General features: G+C 48.8%; 1 protein-coding gene across 3 annotated transcripts in view; it reads left to right on the forward strand.

Annotated features, from left to right (window-relative positions):
• Positions 1–20606, forward strand: part of ZNF622 (zinc finger protein 622) — an 85247-nt gene that overhangs the window by 3553 nt on the left and 61088 nt on the right. For all 3 annotated transcript variants that reach the window (XM_078687578.1, XM_078687580.1, XM_078687581.1), the window contains exon 2: positions 592–1221. In XM_078687578.1, coding sequence (XP_078543704.1) covers positions 594–1221 — 628 coding nt within the window. In that variant the 5' untranslated portion in view covers positions 592–593. The remainder of the gene's footprint in view (positions 1–591; positions 1222–20606) is intronic.

The raw sequence follows: 20606 nt of genomic DNA on the forward strand, positions 1-20606 counted from the left end.
CCATGCATTTGCTGCACAATCACTCGGCCCTAACCTCTTGCTAATTCCATCTCCCGCCTCATCTGGACCATGTGGTTTGTGTTGCTCCACCACCCCAAACCCTGTGCTACTTCATTTGAAATTCCACCCATTCCACAGTGTGCAACAACCCCCTCCAGGTTGGATGTAGCATTTGTATCCGCACCCCTGTGCTTTTACAGCCTCCAGGCCCTGTACTGCTTGAACTTCATTTGCCTCATCGCTCTGCCTTGCCCCTATAAACTGCCTCCACCGCCCCCGCTCTTTTTTTCCGCACAAACCCCTGCCCTGCTTTTGGCCAACACCCTCCCATCAAGTGCCTATCGTTTTGCCTTTTCTAGCTTTGCTAAATGTGTTAATAAGCCATACAATACTGCTTCTCCTGTTCTACTCCTTACTTATAATAGTCAACTTGGAAACATAATTTCATTGTACAAAAGCCAAAACAATTTTTCTGGCTTTTTAAAATTTTGTGTATTGATACCATTGCATGTAAAAAGTGATAGTTTGGAAAAGATTATATTTTTCTTCGCATGTCATTTACTTTGTTGTTTTTATTAATTTTCTTCTCAGACATGGCATCTTACACATGCATCACGTGTCGTGTGGCTTTTGCCGATGCAGATATTCAGCGCGCCCACTATAAGACTGACTGGCACAGGTACAACTTGAAAAGAAAAGTGGCTGACATGCCTTCTGTCACAGCTGAGAACTTCCAGGAGAGAGTCCTCGCTCAGAGGGCAGTTGTGGAAGAACAGAGTCGAGAAACCGCCACATATTGTGCAGCCTGCAGTAAGCGATTCTCCACGTACAACACCTATGAGAATCACCTAAAGTCCAAGAAGCACCTGGATCTAGAAAAGAGAGCTGTTGAAGCTGTGAGCAAGAAGGTAGAACTACTTAATGAGAAGAACATAGAGAAGGGTCTGGAACAGGAGAGCGTGGACCATGATGCAATGAATACCGCCATTCAACAGGCCATCAAGGCCCAGCCCTCCATGTCTCCAAAAAAGAAGCCCTCTGTTCCAAGCACAGTTGCCGAGGGTACACCCACTGCTGCTTCAGGTGCCCAGGAGGTGCAAGGGAAATGCAGGCCCGAAAAGCCTCCTCGATTACTTTGGTACGAGCAGCAAGCCAATAAACTGGCGGAACATGAATCCGGTAAAGATGATGTCGATGACATGGAGCAAGATGACGAAGAAGGTAAGGAAAAAAATGGTTTTTGCCAAATCCAAAATCAAACAGCTGGAAATGAATGTTTCTAGAAAACATGGAACAGTGGCAGTTTGCTCTCGTAAACTTCACTTTCACTGTCTCCTCAAATCTGTTTTCTTAAATCATATCTCCTTTCATCCTAAACATAGACTTGTAGTTAATGCCCATCTTACTAGTTACTGACCGAATAAACTTCTCCTAAACCAATTAAAGATACTACATGTTGAGCTCACAAATCAATATTATGTTCTCCCTTGACTTGGCGTTAAATATGAGCTCTTAACTTCTTCTTGACATCTCCGAAGATGTGTAGTACCTCATCTAACCGTTTGTGTGCCTTTGTGATGTCTGAATACATTATAAAAAGTATCTTTTTCCACAAACTCAGGAAATCAAGTGTTTGTATGTGCAGATACTATGGGGCTATTGACTCTCCACCCTCACTCAGTAGTGCCGTACTTTTTTCTGCAAACGTTATGTGACTTTTGTTTTAAAGTCTTTATTTTCATTGTTAGTAAAACACAAATACAGTTTAGCACTGTTCCATGGCTAAGTGCATCCTTGTTACTATACACATCATTAGATGTACAATCCAGGCAGCATACCACAATTAATATTTGTATAGTAAAAAAGGTGCTAAGACATGAAAAGCCTAGACGAGCACAAGGTGCAGCAAGTAGAAGATGATTAGGAAATCACAGATCAGGAAGGCAGTAAAAATGCCTGTGTGTTCTCAAGCTTGGGTTCAGACTGTAATTCGGGACATTGCTATTGGTGGGGCTTTTGAGAGGTCAGCACTTGTCTTGGTCGTACTGATAATAAATGCCCTAAAGCGATCCCATATACTTTCCAGTCTGCTATTTATTGGTTGCATGGATGAACAGATGTCCACAAAATCATTGCAACTTTGTTAACCAAGCTGCCATAGTAGATGGTACATGAGTTGCTATTTTGATTTGAGAAGATGGGAGCACTATAGCAGTTAGCTTCTTAATATGGGAATTTTAGCAATGTATCCCAGGTTTGCAATCAGTAGGGACATATCAAGGGGATTGGTTGTAATATCAGAGTGGTTTGAAGCCTGCTTTCCAGTATTCATGGATCTTGATACAATTCCAATCAAGGTGTATGAAATCTGCAGTGGGGTATGCTCAGTGATAGCATGCAGAGCTTATGTTTGAATCACCTCTGTGTAGTTTTGAAGGAGTATGATAAAATCTTATTAAAAAGGTATACGTGTATGTCTATATTTCCTAGAACTTAATTTATTTTGTCTACAACCGTATGCCCATGTCGTGTCATCTCCGCTACAACTCAAATCTAATTCCTACGACCCCGGAGCTTAGTGTCCTGTGTTAATGAATACTTCAGCATAACAAGCATTTGCAATACAATAGGTTTCGCATTTACGAGAGTTTGAGCTATTGGTATTGTAAATGATAATGCCTTTTATTTGTTGTTTTTAAAACAGATAAAAAAGGCATTGTCATTTACAATGTCAATAGCTTAAACTCTCCCAAATGCGAGACCTATTGCAAATGCCTTCGTGCTATAAAAAAATGCGTTAGAGAGAATGTCCTGCCTGCAACAGCAGGGGCAGGACGAAACTATTTGTGAAAATAGTACTCGAAGTCTGTAATTAAAGCCTACAGAGAAACAACACACGTAACCGGGGGTGTCACCATGGAAGGTTACAAAATGAGGCAAGGCGGTACTAAGGTGGGTCTACTAAGGCTATTGACCAATGAACAGCCACAGTTTACAGCGGACAATGACACAAGCCAAGGAAAAATATGTCTGGAGAGTAGTCAGAGATTTAAGTCCCTACCTGAATACAGCATGCCTCGCAGAGCAACACATGCGCTGCCCAGGCTCGACCTAAAAACCTGAACGCCCATCCTCTTGAGTTGGAGAAAGCTGTCATATGCTGTACGAGAGTGACGTTTAGTGGTTTGTTGGTGAAACACTAAGTCAGATTTTACTGCTTTTCATATTCTGGAGTAAATTAATGTGTTCACCATGGAGTTGGGTGCTGAGGTATTAAACTGATTGAGTGTTATAAAGTCCCCATTTATAAAAAGAACTCCCAGGCGTTAGATGTTTTTTTCTGTCTGGATTTCTCTGATGGTCTTTTCTTGTGTCGAGGTTGTAAGAGTTTCTCTAACAGTTGTATATTGGTAGTATAAAACTGAGTAAGGCCATCTTTTCTGTTCGAGTCCCACGGAGCCTAGTGCATTCTGCTGCATGTGCGAATCTGGGAAGAAGGTCTAGGCAGAGCATTGGAAGGTGCAGTGTGTAAAGTGCCTTTCTGTGGCTGATCTTTCTCTGCTGCTAGATGTGGAGCTTAGCAGTCTTGTTTCAGCCAGTATACAGCGAAGTGGGATATGGTAGCCTAACTCTGAATATCCCCTTAGATGGTAAACAGACTCCATGAGATATCTAGGCATCCATATGTATGAGACAGAAACATTTTGAAATTGGAGTCTTTGCTCAGCGACAGGACGTATAGCTACTATTAATGGCCATTTTCTCATAGTTACCATAGTTATCAGTATGACTATCCCAGTGAATAAAGTGTTCTTCTCCAAAGTTCCTGCAGAATGTCTCGACTGGTCTGGTTAACACAACAGAATAGAATGGGACATATTAACGCTTTCGTTTAAAAGTGGGGTTTGCAGTCCGTGCTATGGAACGTTAATATCCATATGCAGACTCTTTTCATCGAAGGGGTGGGGGGGAGAGATTCAGGTTTATTTCAGTTTAACTCCCGAAGTGGTGCAATATTTGATCATTTCTTTGGTTACTAAGGACAGATTGGACTCTGGGTTCTTAATAAATACAAGAATGTCATCTGCATAGAGCCACTAGCATTTTCCTGGTGCAGGGGTGTGGACATTTTTCAAAAATCGACTTGGCCAGGGGAGAAAATGTTACACAAACCTACTTGTCCTGGGAAGGTAACTGCGTGCCCCGCCTATTCCATAAATTACTAAGGGAGGTCTGCACAAAGACAACCTGCACTGCAATCAGTGCAACATACTATGCAATCTATATTTCAAGTGCAATTCCAATTATGCAGTGCATGGTCCTGCACTCTTAAATGCACCTGTTGTAGTGGGTGGTTGTACAGCATGCGTGCAGATGCGTCGTGTGCACCGAACCCAATTATCAACTAATTTGCATGTAACGGTTTCATATGAAGAAAAATAGTACCTAAAGGCAGAGTGCAGATTTATAATTGACTACATTTCTTGAAGTGTTTGGCACAGACAAGACGTTGTCGAAATATGAACCTGTAGGACAGAAGGGTGTTCTCCATCATAGCGCGAACTCATAGCTGTCCAGCTTCAAAAATACTCGGATCTGATGCTCGGATAAACTTGTGAATGGGAATAACTGCACTTCTTGGCAGAGCTTATGAACGGTTACCGGGGCAGCAAAATTACGTAGCAGATGTGCCTGTGGCTCACTGAGGCAGTATTCGTAAGTACAAATACATTTTTTTTTTTTTTAAACATATTTTTATTGCAGAGTTAGAAACCACAGGATACAAACAATCAACCCGTGCCCCCGCGACACCCCACTGTCCAATAATAAATCCAAACTGTACACAGCCATTCAGCCCGCATCCCGGAGGCCGGGCGGCATGTTGATCCAAGCAATAGGAGAAAATCACAGTGCAAGTCCCACAGGGACCATGGTCGAAAAGCCATCGTACGTATCTGCTTTTTACCCCCCCCCCCCACAACAAAATCTCCGTCAGCCATCCCAAAACTAATGCAGTAACATCCCGCGCTTCGGGGCTCCCCCTAAGCGCCCCCGCCCCAACTCGCCTGGCCGCTCCCCCAGCCCTCCCCCACTGCCACAGCACGCAACCTCCCTAATAGAGCCTAGGCACCCAGGCTAGCCACCCCCTAATGGCTTCCGTCCCACCCCAAGTCCCACAAACCAGTCCCCCCCAAGGCCCCCCCCCCTGGCAACTGCTAGGAGTACCCCTCGCCCTGTCGAGTTGGATGGATCTACCACAGCGCGGAAATTAGCTCTTCTGTGTGCGCCCCGTGGTGTCCACCGGCTCAGTTCTCTCCATCCCCGTCATCCACCATAGAGTCACGCAAGGCCTGCACCACCTGCTCCCATGCACGCGCCGCGTCCAGAACCCTCTCATTCCCCAACTTAACAGCCTGTTTCATCCGGAGCACACTCTCGCAAGCAGACCACCGCAGCAATTCATTCCTCCACCTACGCAGCGAGGGCCCCCCCCTGGACTTCCAGTGCCACGATATCTCCCTCTGCGCCAGTATCAGACCCAGGTCAATAAATTTGCTCGTCACCTTGGTGCGTTTGGTGTGCGGGAACCAGAGCAACAGGCACGCCGCCATATCAAAGTCCACCTCCCTGGCAGACACTTCATTCAGGAGTTCCCCTACCTCTGCCCAGTAGGTCCCCAATTGCGGGCACCCCCAAAACAAATGATCCATGTCCGCACCCAAAGACGAACACCGTGGGCATCGGGCATCCGGCACCCGGAAGTACCGCTGTAATTTCTCCGGGGTTAAATAGGCCCTATGAAGCACATAGAAATGCACTTGTTGAAAGCGCGCATTTCTCGTGCCCTTCCACGTACGCCGCAGGATGTGTCCCCACGCCGTATCCGGTATGGGGCGGCCCACACTCTCCTCCCATTTAGACTTGAGCCCCAGGAGCGGCTCCAGACCCTCATGCAGCATCCTATTATGGAGGCACGTCACAGCCTTAACCGTACCAGCTGCCATCACCACATATTGGCACGCCATAGTCGTCGTTGGTTCTACGAGCCCCCCTTTCCAGTGCTTCTGTACGGCAGCCACCACTGCCGCGTGTAGGAGGAACCCCCCGTCAGGCAGCCCAAACTGGTCCCGGAGCACCTCAAACTGTGCCAACGCCCCATCTATGTACAGGTCGCCCACCACCTGCAATCCCATCTCTTCCCAAGCCAGCAACGGGGACCAATCACCCCCGTGCGGCAAGGCCGTCAGCATGCCGATCGGAATCTCCGGTGCATAAGGCCGCGAAGCCCTCGCTCTCCGAAGGCTCCTCTGCCAACACAAACGGAGCGTCCTTTCCTCCACGGTGAGGGCCCGCAACTCAAGCCTCTGCTGCATGATAATATAGGACAACACATGGCGTTGCATCCCCCGATCCCGGTCCTCCTCCGGACCCCTGAACACCCTAGCCACGTTCTGTGTTAGAACCTGCAGCTGTGCCGCTAGGTAATACAGCTCAAAGTCAGGCACAGCCATACCCCCTTCCATCTTCGGGCGGAGGAGCGTGGTCAGGGCCACTCTACGGCGGCCATGCCCCCACAGAAAGCCAATAATCATCGACCTCAGGTCTCTGAAGACCCCTTGGGGAATCCATATGGGCAGCGTCCGGAAATAATAGAGAAAGCGGGGGAGTGCCACCATCTTCAGAAGGGCAATCCTGCCTAGAACCGTCAGCGGGAGGGTCGACCAGAAAGACAAGCTGCCCCGCAGTGCCCGGACACAACGACCAATGTTGCCCTCCAATAGGTCTGCGGTAGCGTGGTAAATGCGAACACCCAGATAGGTGAAACAAGATGGCTCCCACACCACGTCCAAGTCTCCGTCAGGAGCAGGTGAACCCGCTCGCAGCGGGAACACACAAGTCTTCGCCCAATTGACCTTAAGGCCCGACAGCCGGCCGAACTCCGACAGCAGCTCCATAGCACCGGCCAACGCCCGGGAGGTGTCAGCCAGGTACAGGAGCAAGTCATCCGCATAAAGCGATATATAATGCCACTGCTCGCCCCTGGCTATCCCCAAGTACACGACACCCGACCTCGCATGGACCGCTAAAGGTTCCATTGCCAGAGCAAACAACAGGGGAGACAGAGAGCACCCCTGCCGCGTGCCCCTGCCCACCGGGTACGCCGCAGACACCAGGCCGCCCAAACGTACTCTCGCCGTCGCCGATGCATACAAGACCCTTGTCCACCTGCGGAACCCCTCGCCCATACCAAACCTCTCCAAAACTCCGTCCAGGAACGGCCATTCCAAACTATCAAAGGCCTTCTCGATGTCTACAGATAGGACCGCAGGGGCACCCTCCCCGTCCAAGATGGCGTCCATTATCCCCACCAGTCGGCGAACATTCAGCGCCGTGCTCCTCGTGGGTATGAACCCGGCCTGGTCCCTATGTACCAGGCCCGTCATATACGGGGCCAGCCTGGTGGCCAGTATCCGGCTCAGAATCTTATAATCCACCGTCAGCATGGACAGCGGGCGGTAAGACCGCACGTCCGCTGCGTCCCGGCCTGGCTTCAGGAGCGGCACAATCAAGGCCTCCCGCATGGATCCGGGCAGCGCCCCAGCCTCGAATGCTTCAGCATACACCGTCAGCAATCTGGGTGTCAAAATATCCGCATACAGCTGATAAAATTCAATCGGTAATCCGTCCACCCCGGGCGTTTTGTTGCGGGCCATATGCTTTATGGCCGCCCGTATTTCCGTGAGCGTTACCGGGCCGCCCAGTTCCTTCGAGTCCTCCTCAGCAAGGACCGGAAGCTGCCTCTCCCCCAAGTATTCCACAATGTCCTGGACCCCCACCTCCAGCTGACTCTGGTACAGTTCCTCATAGTACCCCCTAAAGCACTCCAATATCGCTGCCTGGTTGTACACCATCTCCCCCTGCGCAGTGCGAATGCCGAGGATCGGGGAGCCCCTAAGTTCCGGGTTGGCCAGTCTGGCCAAGAGGGTACCCACCTTGTCCCTTTCCGCATGCGCCCTGACGATATACTGCTTATAGTCATAGCATCGCAAACGTTCCGTCTCAGTGGCAACCACCTCCTTCGCTTCTAATAGCTGGGCTTGTAAGTCCGGTCTAGCCGGCCTGCGGCGCTCCAGGTCCCTCAACCTATCTTCCGCTGTCACGAGGTCATTCAACACAGCCGTGCGAGCATTCGAGAACCTGCCCAGACACACTCCCCTCGCCACCACTTTCATTGCGTCCCATTCAATGGACCTACTCGTGGCCGTGCCCGCATTCATTCCGAAATAGCTATCAATGCCTTGCCGAACCACGTCTTGGAAGACAGGATCCTCAAGTGTCTCCGGCCGAAGCCGCCACGTTGGTATAACTGAGCGCTCCCTCTGCCACTGAATGTGCACCAATAGGGGATTATGATCTGAGATAGTCCTAGCTAAGTACTCCGCATGGGAGACCAACGGAGCTAGGGATCCACCACAGAGCACCGAGTCAATCCTGACATGCAGGTCATGAAGCGCAGAGTAAAAGGAGTAATCCCTGGTCTCCCTGTGCCGCTCCCTCCAGACATCCAGCAGCCCCCACCTATCCTGCCAGTCCTTCCTGTGCGCGGTCAGCCTGCGCACCGGGGAGTCCACCAGAGGGGGATGGGACCTATCCAGAGCCACATCAGTAATCGAGTTAAAGTCCCCCCCTAGCACTATCGGGCCCGCCAGGAAGGAGGCTAACGCCCCTGAGAGGCTATCAAGATATCGAGCTTGATCAGTGTTTGGCGCATACACACAGCAGAAAACCACATCCCGGCCATATAACCTCCCCTCCACCGCCACAAACCGGCCATCCGGATCCACTACTTGATTCAGCAATTGAAAGGGTATCCCCGCCCTCACCCAGATCAGCACCCCCCTGGCATACGCTGAGTAGGTGGTGCCAAACACCTGGCCCCGCCATCTTTTCTGCAAGGCAGTACATTCCTTCTTAGTGAGATGAGTCTCCTGAAGCATAGCAATCTGAACCCCCCTGCGTACAAGATATGCATGGACCTTATGACGCTTCACCATAGTTCGCAGCCCCCGGACATTCCACGTTAGGCATTTCAGATTAGGTAATGTCCCCATTCCAACTTCGTACAGTCCAAATCAAATAACGAATGTTCATAACCCCCCCAGTGCAGTTGCCCCCCCCCAAACACACCCAAAACAGAAAAACTTCCCAAACCCCGCTCCCCAGGACAGAGCACACGAACCCAATGTCCGCCCCCATCCAAACCTTGAAACAACTTCTCACACTCATAACCCTGTGGTCTCCACCACAGGCGGCCTTAAGGGCCCAAGGGGGGTGAGTCACCGCCGACCTCAGCGAGCGGAGCCCACGCCCCGCGCCTCCATCCCTCTTGAAGCACAGATCCCCCCCTCCCGGCGTCCCGGCCCCCTATCAACAGGATACCACCCCACCATGAAGTCCCGATCTAGCTCAATCCAACCCAATGTCAGCCGCAAAAGATACCATCCGAGGTCTGTGGGGTCACCTCCGGCCCCTTCGAACTGTCCGCTTCTGAAAGTTCCTCTCCCGACCTGCCGCCTTCTCCTCCCGAGTCAGTGTCCGCACGTTCACTGTTCTGTTGCGACCCTGTAATGGCCGCCGTCGCTGCGAGTGCATCCCTCTTTTCCGCCGCCATTTGGGCCTCCCGCCTCTCCCGTTGGCGCCTGTTGCGGGATCGGATGCGTTGCGATTGTCTCACCCGGGGCTGCTTGGGCTCATCTCGCCTGCTTTTATGCGATCTGTCCGTACCCGCCCTGTACAACTCCAGCCATTGCCAAACCTCGTCCGGAGTCTGAAAAAAGTGCGTAGACCCATCCAACATGATCCGCAACTTAGCTGGGTAGAGCAAGGAGTACTGAATGCTTTCCTCCCTGAGCTCCTTTTTCACTGCCAGGAACGACGCCCGGTTTTTCTGGACCATTTGGGTGTAGTCCGGGAAGATCGTAACCCTACTATTCTCCACGTCATAGGGGCCCGACATCCTGGCCCGCTGAATGAGAAGATCCCGGTCTTTGTAGTGGAGGAGTCTCACCACCATCGGGCGGGGGGGGCGACCAAGCCCCGGTGGGCGAGCAGGTACCCGGTGGGCCCTCTCTAGCGTAAAGAAAGGAGTGAGCCCCTCCGGCGCCACCACAGTGCGGAACCAGTTCTCCATATAGGCCACTGCATCCTCCCCCTCAATCCGTTCCGGAAGGCCGACGACCCGCACGTTGTTCCGCCTATTACGGCCTTCTGCATCCTCCGCCCTCCGTTCCAACGCGTCCAACCGGGCCAACATATCAGTGATCTTATGTTCCGCGGCCACCACCGACGGTTTCAGGTCCAGCAATAGTTGGTCATGGTCCTTAACTTTGTCCGCTAGCTTCGCGTGATCTGCGCGCAGCAGCCCCAGGCCCACGGCCACTTGGGCGATGTCTTGGTGCAACACGTCCTTAGTCGAGGCGATCGCATCAAGTATGGCATCTAGTCGCTGGTTCAGCCGTTGGTCTCGATCGAGCTCCGAGGAGGGACTCTCGCCCAGCTGGGTGGAAGTTGCCGAGTCCCCCTCAGTGCATCCCGCGGCCATCGACCCACTCGTCGCCGCCATTCCAGAGTGCTGCGTCACAAGTCCAGGAGCTCGGTTACCGTCAGCGCCCGTGGGCAGCACCGGTCGCCGGCAGTGCAATGTCTCCACCGACACTCACAGGCACAAGAGCCACGGCCTGCGACGCCCACTCCACTCGGCCGCCCCCACGGGAGCCTGAGGGGAAGAGGAGAAGTCCCAAGACGGTATCCAGCTAGGGTCCCCAAGCTCCGGACGAGCCAAGGCAGCGCACCACGGCCTCAGATCACAGTCCCGCCGACCCTAGCGCCCCAGTCAGCGGCTTGCAGGATCTCTCGCCAGGATCCCTCGCCAGTCGGCGACAACTCGGCTCAGGGCTGAAGTTCGGGGCCTTCCGACCTCCCCGCCGCCATTTTCTTCGCACCCTCGGCAACACCTCAGCCGCTGCTTCAGCACGGTCTCCTCGGGGGCGGCAGTCCCCCAGCAGTTCATCAAGTGCACCCAGCTGTCCCCTCACACTTCAGAGGGCAGGAGAGTCGTCTCCGGGCCGCCCAGGGTTCCGAAAACAGGAGAATTAGCGGGATCCTGCGCGGAGCTACGAGCTCACGCCGCCATCCCGATCGGCGTCCAAGCCACGCCCCTCGTAAGTACAAATACATGAGGCAGTAATAGGCAGTTAAAATAATCTCTCCTTTTACACTTCTGGTCTGGTGTAGTGTGTTTATATTATTGTGCACTCATGCTAGATCTCTGCATCTTCTCCCACACAGAGAGCATATGCAGCACCGGCAGTTGCAGTGCAGGGTTCTCTCTTGCATATAGCAATGGCAGCAGCTGATTAAGCTACCCTAACATGAAAAAGTGCAGCTCACCAATTGAGGTTCAAATGTATCTCTCTCAGATATGTAGAACATGTACCAGCAGTGAAATCTTTATACTCCCACAGCTGGAAAGCAAGCATTTGTCTCACAGCGGAGGGAGTGTTAGGCTAAAAAGACAGAAAATCTAGCAGTGCAGAGCTGAGCATCATCGAGACAGGGGCTAGTGAGTAACTGCAACCCCTCAAAATCTCATGTCACACCTAGCAAGGACGCCTAGGCTCAGTCACAGTAGAGTTGGTTACACTGTCCTGACCTCTTGGATAGTCAAATGCTATCTGGTGAATGAAGTGTGTTTATTCTTCAGCTGATTTAGATCCAATAATAGCTGAACAAACACCCAGAAGCGCCACTACTTTATTTTACTATCCTCTCGGGACATATCGGGACTGGTAGCTTAGTGGACTAATGCGTCCACTGTAGGGCTCTGTTTTTGACCTTATGGTCACAGGTTTAAATCCTGCTGGGTCCACTCAGTCTTTCATCCTTCTTGGGTTGATAAAATGAGTAACATGGAGTTGGGTAACAATAAACATCTGTTATTCAGCGCCAAGATACCCTTCTGGGTGAACTTACGCTTAAAAATGCACATGTTAGGTTATCAAGCCAGGGCACAGGCCGAAACACTGTGGCACTTTCCGTACACCTCTTGTACTGATCGTGGTAAAGCCAGAGTTCATGATTCTTTCCTTTCACCTTTAAAACTGGGAAAGGTTCAGAATCTGCTTCATCTGTGAAAGGAAAGCACCATGCTTGTCATGTGAACCTGGTGTGGGTATTTTTTTTTTTTGCATTTTTTTTAATATAGCACGATCACGACCCAAAAGTATTGGAGTGCTTCTCATGAGCAGCAGTTACATTACACAAGGTCAAACTCATTTTTTTAGGCCAGAGCAAATTAAGTGATATGCCCAGAATCACAGGATGTTTAGCAATGCTGAGACTTGAACATGGTCCCCAAGGTTCAAAGTCAGCAGCTCTGGCTGTAACTGAGGTGTTGGGAGCTGGGTGGGTATGTGTGGGGCAGAGGGATGGTGGTTGGTAAAATGATGAGGCAGACCCACTCTGTCTTTAAAATAAGGGGACTCTTTGCTCCCTTCACTCAGACTGGAGTCTATGACAGGAGGCCCTCACCCTACCCCTTCTCCTGCCCTGCTCTCCAAACCACATGGCAGCAAGTCCTGAATACTGTATTCAGAGACTACTGAGAGTGCAGCAGTGGTAGCAGGCACAGCCTGCGAGCTATCTGCTCAGCGGTTGAAGTGCATTAAAAAAACATTGGAACTGTGATATTGCACGAAACGGGGGAGGCAGGGTTAGAGAGTCTGGGGCCGTGGTCAAAATAGTGGCAAAAACCCCCCAAATATTTTCAACTTTTTGTGGTCTTTCACCTTCTGGCAACTACATGTATAATAATGGACAGCTGTAGTTGAAAGGAAACTTATGTTAATCAGTGGGACATTAAGAAATCTCTATTAGTTCATGCACTGACCAACCCATTAACTATTAACACAGCAAGCAGGATTCTCTCTGACAGACCGTCCTTGGCACTGGCACCCACATGTGCAGACTGCACATGCAACCCTATGCAAAGGAGACTGTGCAGGTTTCGCTGCAGAGTTCTGATGCTAGCTACAAGCATCCATCCAGCAGGTCACTGAACTCCACCAGAGACAACAAACTGTCAAAAGAGCCGGGCCAGCCCTTGATTACTTGGGGTAGAGGTGGAGGCTGTGAGATACCTGTACAATGGGTCTCTGCTGAAGGAGGTTCGGGTCACCGCAGGTGAAAGTGGCGATGAAACAGCTCTTTATACGCAGGGGCCTGTCCTGGAGGCTTTGATGCCAGATAGTAGAGACACTGAACCAGTGACAATGTGGGGTTATGACAGTGAGATCCCCTGAATATCATGTCTGTAGTCAGAATAAAAAATAATGTGGATGGGCGAGTGCAAGCATCGAGAGGGATTTTGGGCTCGGCATGAGGTTCAGGGGCAGCAATAGGGGGAGGACAACAGTCTAAACATTCTTCATGTACCTCTAACGTACCCAAGCATTGAGGGCTCTTTGTCTAAAGATAGCTTGAGAAAATCTGATCACGTCACAGGCAAACTGTGACACTTCCTGATTACAGCCTCCATTCCCGATAATAGGACAGGTAAAGAGCTCGAAAGTCTGCTGTAGTGATCGATTTGTAACCTACTTGTCATAGATGGCTATGAGTATGGTGGTTTGGTGGGCTTTTGAACCTGCTACCACATACAAGGTAAAGAAACACCTGCAATGCCCTTGCTCCGGTCCCAGTGGGTTAGATCAGCAGGGTCAGTGTTTTCTTCAGTGTGATCTGTTTGCCATGTGCCTGTCTCTGGCTCCAAACCCAGTACGCTAGTTTGAAGGGTTGATGCACCTGCTGGAGAAGGAGAAGGGGAGGGAAGAGGGAGAATCTGAGCAATAGACTGCATGTGAGCCTGTATGTGGAGTAGTGTGGCTCACTGGTTAGAGGCGGCAGACCCGGGAGCAAAAGTCGGCCCGGGACCAGGGTTCAATTCCAGACGCGGCAGGGTCGTGGACTTGGGTCAGCGGACTCGATAATTCTCGCTTCGGTGCTTACTCTAATGTAATGTATGTATGTAAATGTATTTATATAGCGCAAATCACCGACACGGTATCTAAGCGCTTGCTTAGGGAACCCGTCCTGGTATTCCCCTGTGAGATACCCCGGCAGGGTATCCACAAGGTGAAAGCCAGGCATCCCACCACGAGGGGCTGTAGTGGAGATTAAGCAAGCTATTGCCCAGAGTCGCAGAGTGTGACCCCGTGAGTCAAGTAGGCACCGGAGTGAGAATTGTTGAGTCCGTGGAATTTTTTGAGCCCGAGACCCGCCGAGGCGGGGAATCGAACACTGGTCCACGGCCGATCTCAGCTTCCGGGTCTGCCGCCTCTAACCACTGAGCCATCCCTCTAATCAGGGGTTCCACTCGGCAACTCTGGGCATTAGGTTGCCTAATCTCCACAACGGCCCCATCAATTCCAGGGATGCCTGGCTCCACCTTGGGAACTCCCAGCCGGGACCATCCCACAGGGAAAGCCAGGACGGGTTCCCCAGAGTTATACAGCGCCAGGAAACCTATGGACGGGTAGCAGTGCGCTTTACAAGCTCAAATACATTTACATTTACATATTAGTGCAAGGAAGTGTGGAGTAATTGGTATCTTTAGTGCATGTTTATTAGTTGATATAGTCTCACTCTCTGAAGCAACGGGGGATTACAGAGAACATTTATATAACAGCAGGAACACCCTACCTTGAGGTGCTTTAGCAAGAACTGAATTGTGTGCATGGAGTCTGTGAAGCCGGTGCAAGGACTAATAGTTAGTGGGGCATTACTGGGCTGTGCACTCCTATACTGTTCATTTTTATATTTTATATATTTTTTTATGACACACAGAGCCTGAGCACCAGGGAGAGAGTAGTTTTAGAACAGAATTGCACCTGTTACAACCAGAATATAACCAAGGTGTGCAGGTTCCAAGACTGAACGGAGTACATTTCACTATGATAAAGTACCTAAGTTTGGCTGCTGCTAGGCGACTCGTGACTGGGAGCTCATGGACCGCTACTTCAGAGTGCTGGGGTGTCTCGTGCAACCTCTGCATGCCTCCTGTGCTGCCCACAGGCAGGACATTTTGTGCCAGGTGAGTGTCCGGGGAAATTACCCGATTTTCAATGCAATAAAATGAATTCCACAAATTCCGTCGTAGCTCGTAAATACACACAATTATCACAAACGACGTTAGAGCACTAGTTGGAATTTTTAGGTCTCGCCTACGCAGCTCGCAAGCACTACTTAGGAGGGACCTCTTGGCATCGCTCTGTACTTTCTTGGAAACTCGTGCATTTTTTTCACTGTTTCCAATGAGTACTCGTACATCCAGAGCGTTTGCCTTGCGGGAGCGAACAGCGGCGCCATCTGTTTGCAGCTATCGCACCTGCCGCTGCTCGCTCCCGCAAGGCAACCGCTCTGCATGCACGAGTACTGTTTAGCTTTCGCTGCCGGGGGGGGCGCTTGTTACTGTTTTGCATACGTGTGCTGTGCGCAGCTATGATAGGCCCCAACAGGATCCAATCAGAATATACTACCAAGGGGGTCAGTGAGTTCGCTACTCTCTAATTGGCCGCTTCTGCAGACCAGGCTTATTCATACCAAAACACGCAAGGCATTAGTTAACCGATTGATCTGCCACCTATCACTTTGCAGCCTTGGTGTATTTTTTGTGTGCATTTTTAAGTAGCGCTAATTTAACCCGAAGTAATCGGAGCTCTTTACGCTAGCACCACTTACATAAACACAAAGACAGATTGTTTGTAGGCACGCAGAGATTAAAATAATATGCCTAGAATGACAGGATTCTGAGCCGACGCGAAGATTCAAACCTAGCTTCCCGTTTCCAAAGTCGGCAACTCTGGGCGTTTCTCCACATCTGCTCCTTAATAGCCTAATGAATCCTGGGAGTCGTAGTCTAGCTGAGCGTTAGTTCATACACTAGGACTAACAAACCTGGAAACAATAAGGGGTACATTAAAGGACCAGGATTGAAGAGGTGTGTTTTTGGCGGCATTGAGCCATCTGGTAACATAACTTAAATTTTTTTTTTTGCACTCTGTGCTGTGAGCAGTTGAGAGGCCCCAGCTGGATCCAATCAGAGAGTACGACCAAGGGGTCAGTGAGTTCACTACTCCCCTATTGACCGATTCTGCGGACCAGGCTCATTCATAACAAAACACTCCTCTTTTTCTTATTTTTTTTTAAAAACAAGTTTATCTTTCACGCTATTTAGAAACATGATACTCAGCCGAGTTCTTGGAAAGCGCTGCCCCGCTGGGAATTTCTTTGACTTAAAGGGTAAACTCCAGGCAGATGTAAACATTCCATAGTATTAAAGTGTTATTCTTCTCTTCTTGCAGGCTCTACGCCTTTTAGTCAAAACCTTTGCTGGCTCCCCTTTCCTTCTCAATCTGATGGACTAAATTCCTTGAAACCAGAGGCACCCTACTGTAAATACAATAAGCATTGGCAAAGCCAATAAAGTTGGCAGCCTTTTAGTTTTGTAAATGCCTGAATAATCTGTCATGGTTCTTGTTAAACCTTTTGAGGGGATAGTTGCTAAGCTGTCGCCAACATTGGAAAAAAACAATGACTGAAAGCAAAAGTAGATTTGGTCTTAAAAAGCACACTGACATTGCAGTCCTTGGCAGTGAAGAGAACTATTTTATGTGTATGTTGTAATTTTAAAGAGCAGAATGCCATCACACCGTGAAGTTAGCCAGTGGCAGAAGTAAGCTGAACTTGTGCCCCAAGCTGTGTGCTGTAGACGCCTGAAGAACAAGCGTGGGCAAAGCCAACAGGTCTCGCCTTTGGGACCTTATAAGTGTTTAGCCATGCAACAGTTGATGTTGTTGCACCAAGGGTATTGTGCTGATAACTAAACACTTATAAGATCCTAAATGCGATACCTATTTGCTATGCCAATGCTTGTTTTTTTGTTTGTAGCCTCCTACAGAAAGCAGATAATGTGTTCCTCTGAGCACGCAACATATGTGCAAAAGGGGGAGGGTGACGGGCGTCCTCTGATCGGACTGATGTGGTTTGATCCATACAAGTCAAAAAGTTAAACTGCAAGTATTAAGATGCGAGAAACATCTTAGTAGGGGGCTTTGGGGAGGAAGAGACCAGGCCGATGCACTTGCAGCACGTGGCTGCAGGCACACTCACGAGCCAAGCAGTTATTTCAAAATGTGGTTAAACAGACACATGTTCTGAAAAATAGCAGAAAAGAGAGCATGAAACATGGGCTCGTGAGAGAAAAATAAGGCAAGGGAGAGTGAATGAGACCAATAGTGTTCACTCATGTCACAGTGTGTGAAATGTGAGGCGCACACACTATTAGCCCACCAATTAATGAGTGTCTGAAATATGTGACTGATTCGGGACACTGGAATTTCAACATATTTTCGTCTTTACATTTATTATGTAACCGCATACAGCGGGTCACTGTTCACCACCTCCAATTCTCATCCGGCAAAAAGTGGACAAATTCGATCAGGCACTTTGCAGTTAACAGATAGCAGATTCTGTCCCTAAAGCAAATTAATATAAATCACCCATCTGCCCCACCACTTTTAAAATCCACCAGCCGTTACGGGTAATATGAGGTAAAACTAACATATTGCTTATTTGCACTAATGCTACTGTGTGGTGAGGCTCCGATAATGATCACAGGAATTTGAAATGTTTACAACCAGGTACAATTATTTAAAGCCACATTTAGTATAATATGAACCATTGCATTAAGGAGCTCCACTTAAAGAACAGTCAGCTCCAAACCCCAAGTTAGCACGCTCTGTTTTCTCTCATGGAATCTGAACAGTAACATAATGCTGTTATTTTTACTGCAATTCTTTGAGCTCTCAGCAGGATGTTTGCATTTCTTCTTTCCTACCCGAGCAGACAGGATAATGTTACCCGTACTCCTACACCCCGCCCGCTGGTTCCGCAAGCTCACTTGGCATTAACCAAGTAACACTAATGCCACCCTTTCTCCTCACCTCTGTCCCAGGTTGCGCCACAAGCAGCGAGATATTTCTGCTACCCTCTTGTGTTAAAATTGAGACCGCTTCCTTGTGGCCATTGAGCTTGAGAAAGCGAGACACCCGATTGCTGAGACTACCGCTTGTTGAGACTGATGTTTCAGTCCCCCAGCCAATCACTGGCTAGAGCCCAGTCATGGGCTGCTAGCCAATCACAGGCCTCAAAAGCGTCTCCGGCCCTCTGTCTGCCTTTCTGATTTCCTGCGAGTCTCAGAGTGCCCACAGCCTGTATTATGTATGCAGTTTAATTTCTACCTGTCCATCGAACAAAATAGACATTAAATCTGCTTGCCCTTGGTAAAAATCAACATGGCTCGGGCGTCAGGCGATATGATTCCCCCACCCCTGCTGGTGGGTATTGATATACAGCAAACACAAGGAGATGATGGACGGAGTGCTGAAACTTTTCAGACACTCAACCAAAGTCACAGATCTGGGTTGAATCCATCATCAATCTTTAGCTCACTTCGCCATCCAGTTCAGACACAGCTATATGCAAATCATTTTTGACCCTGTGCCTCATGGGAACAGTCCAGCCCGAACTGCCAAGCCAGGTCTTCCCTGAATGGAGAAAAGCATCCTGGGACCGGTTTCAGGGTAACACCCCTCATCGTCCAGGCTAGCTTGAATCCATTGTCAAAGTGAGCAAGGTACCCACATCTGGGCATACCCTGCCAACTTAGGGTTAACAAAGCAAACACAAGGAGATGATAAACGGAGCTCTGAAACTTTTTAGCCCCCCCCCCCGTCACAGATCTGGGTTGAATCCATGAGAAACAGCGTCATGACCGTTTTGCATATGGCGGGGTCTCAACTGGGGCGGAAAAGCGAGCTAAAGAATTATGAAGGATTCCACCCAGATCTGTGACGGGGGTGAATGTCTAAAAAGTTTCAGCACTCCGTCCATCATCTCCTTGTGTTTGATCAAACAGAGAACGCAGATCTGTCTGAAAGGAATTTAAAAATTATTTGTTGCTTCAGTCTAGAAATCTTGTGCACTTATGCATGTCATGCATTCCTACACACGGGATACACAGTAAGCAATGTCTGGGGTCATCTCCTCATTGATATGCTCATGTGCTGCTAACGCAGAAGAAAATATAGCTTTTTAAAAGCATTGTGCATTCTCTGTCTTTTCAAGGAAATTTCGTAGAGCTTAGTTTTGTGAGTCCTTCTTTATAAAGTAAAGTTCTAGTAAGACGGGTAGGCACAGATACTTCAATTGGATTTTGCGGACAGAAACCCATTTTCTATAGGTTTGCATAGTTGTTCTGTTGTCTGCCTATCTTTAATGAATTGAACCCTTTTGTTTTCTCTCTATCCTCTCAAAATTAAAGAGACTCTCTGGTCCTTGCTGTACCCCAGACAATCTCTATCCAATTGGGAAGGAAGGCTTTAATTGACCGTCTTTACCCCACAGTTGTCCTAAATTTGGTCCAGACACCAGAAGCCACCTTGAGGATTAATAGTGCTGTTGCAGAGTTGGCTGGTCAAAGCGTCTCATTACTAAATGAGCGATCAAAGTTTGATTCGTCACAGCATAATGGGTATTATTTTTGACTAATATAAATTGATTTTCTCTATGTTGATACCTTCTGACAGGGTTGTGGTGCAGACTCGCTTAAACCTTCACACAGCAGAGCTGTATATTTTTCTGTTCTCTCTTGCAACATAACATAAGGCAAGTAAGGGAGTGAAAACGGAGCCAGATAAATCTCTGCAGAAGTTCTAGTTTCCTGATGAACCACACTGCTTAGTATGGCATAATGTCAGACAAAAGCCAGAAAATCACTATAAATTTGGAGGACAAACTGTCGCTCGTCTATGAGGTCACTAAGACTCATGGAGAATTGAGATCCCTTCGAGGCATTGGAACTCAGTATGTGAATGCCACGGGATTGTACAAATAATCTGAGGGAACTAAGATGTTAACCTAATATTAACAATAATAAATATATTGACATAATAATAGGACACCAAGAGTGTCTTTAATTTTGTGAGCCATGGCGATGGAGCGCTTTCTCGTAACTAGAATACATCCTGAAGTGACTAGCAGGGCACTGAGTTGTGCACACTATTTATAGTTGCAAATTATTCCTTTCAATAGTTAGATTGATTATTCACATGCGTAATGTATCCTAGACCCTAAAGAACCTTATGTGGCACACAGCTTATCTGCAAACTCACTGTTCCAAATAGACTTAGTAACATCTTGTTACTGTTGTGTTTACACCAGGGTAACAATCAAAACTAGGTTTTCTTTTTTTTTCTTCTTTTTATTGACATGATCATACCAGCGTCTGTTTAACTGCAGAACTATAACCAAACAGAGTACACAATCAAACTTGCTAAAAAGTTAAGTACTTCAAGTTTACACCGCATTGGGAAAGACTTTTCTCTTCAAGGAGATTTCCCTTTCCGTTCCGAGAGGGGCACCCCTGAAAGTTCACAATAGAACAAATTAAGGAGCACTACAGTAGTGCAACCAAATTAGACTCGTTC

Source organism: Lissotriton helveticus, chromosome 4_1, assembly GCF_964261635.1.
Source record: "Lissotriton helveticus chromosome 4_1, aLisHel1.1, whole genome shotgun sequence".
Taxonomy (NCBI): Eukaryota; Metazoa; Chordata; class Amphibia; order Caudata; family Salamandridae; genus Lissotriton; species Lissotriton helveticus.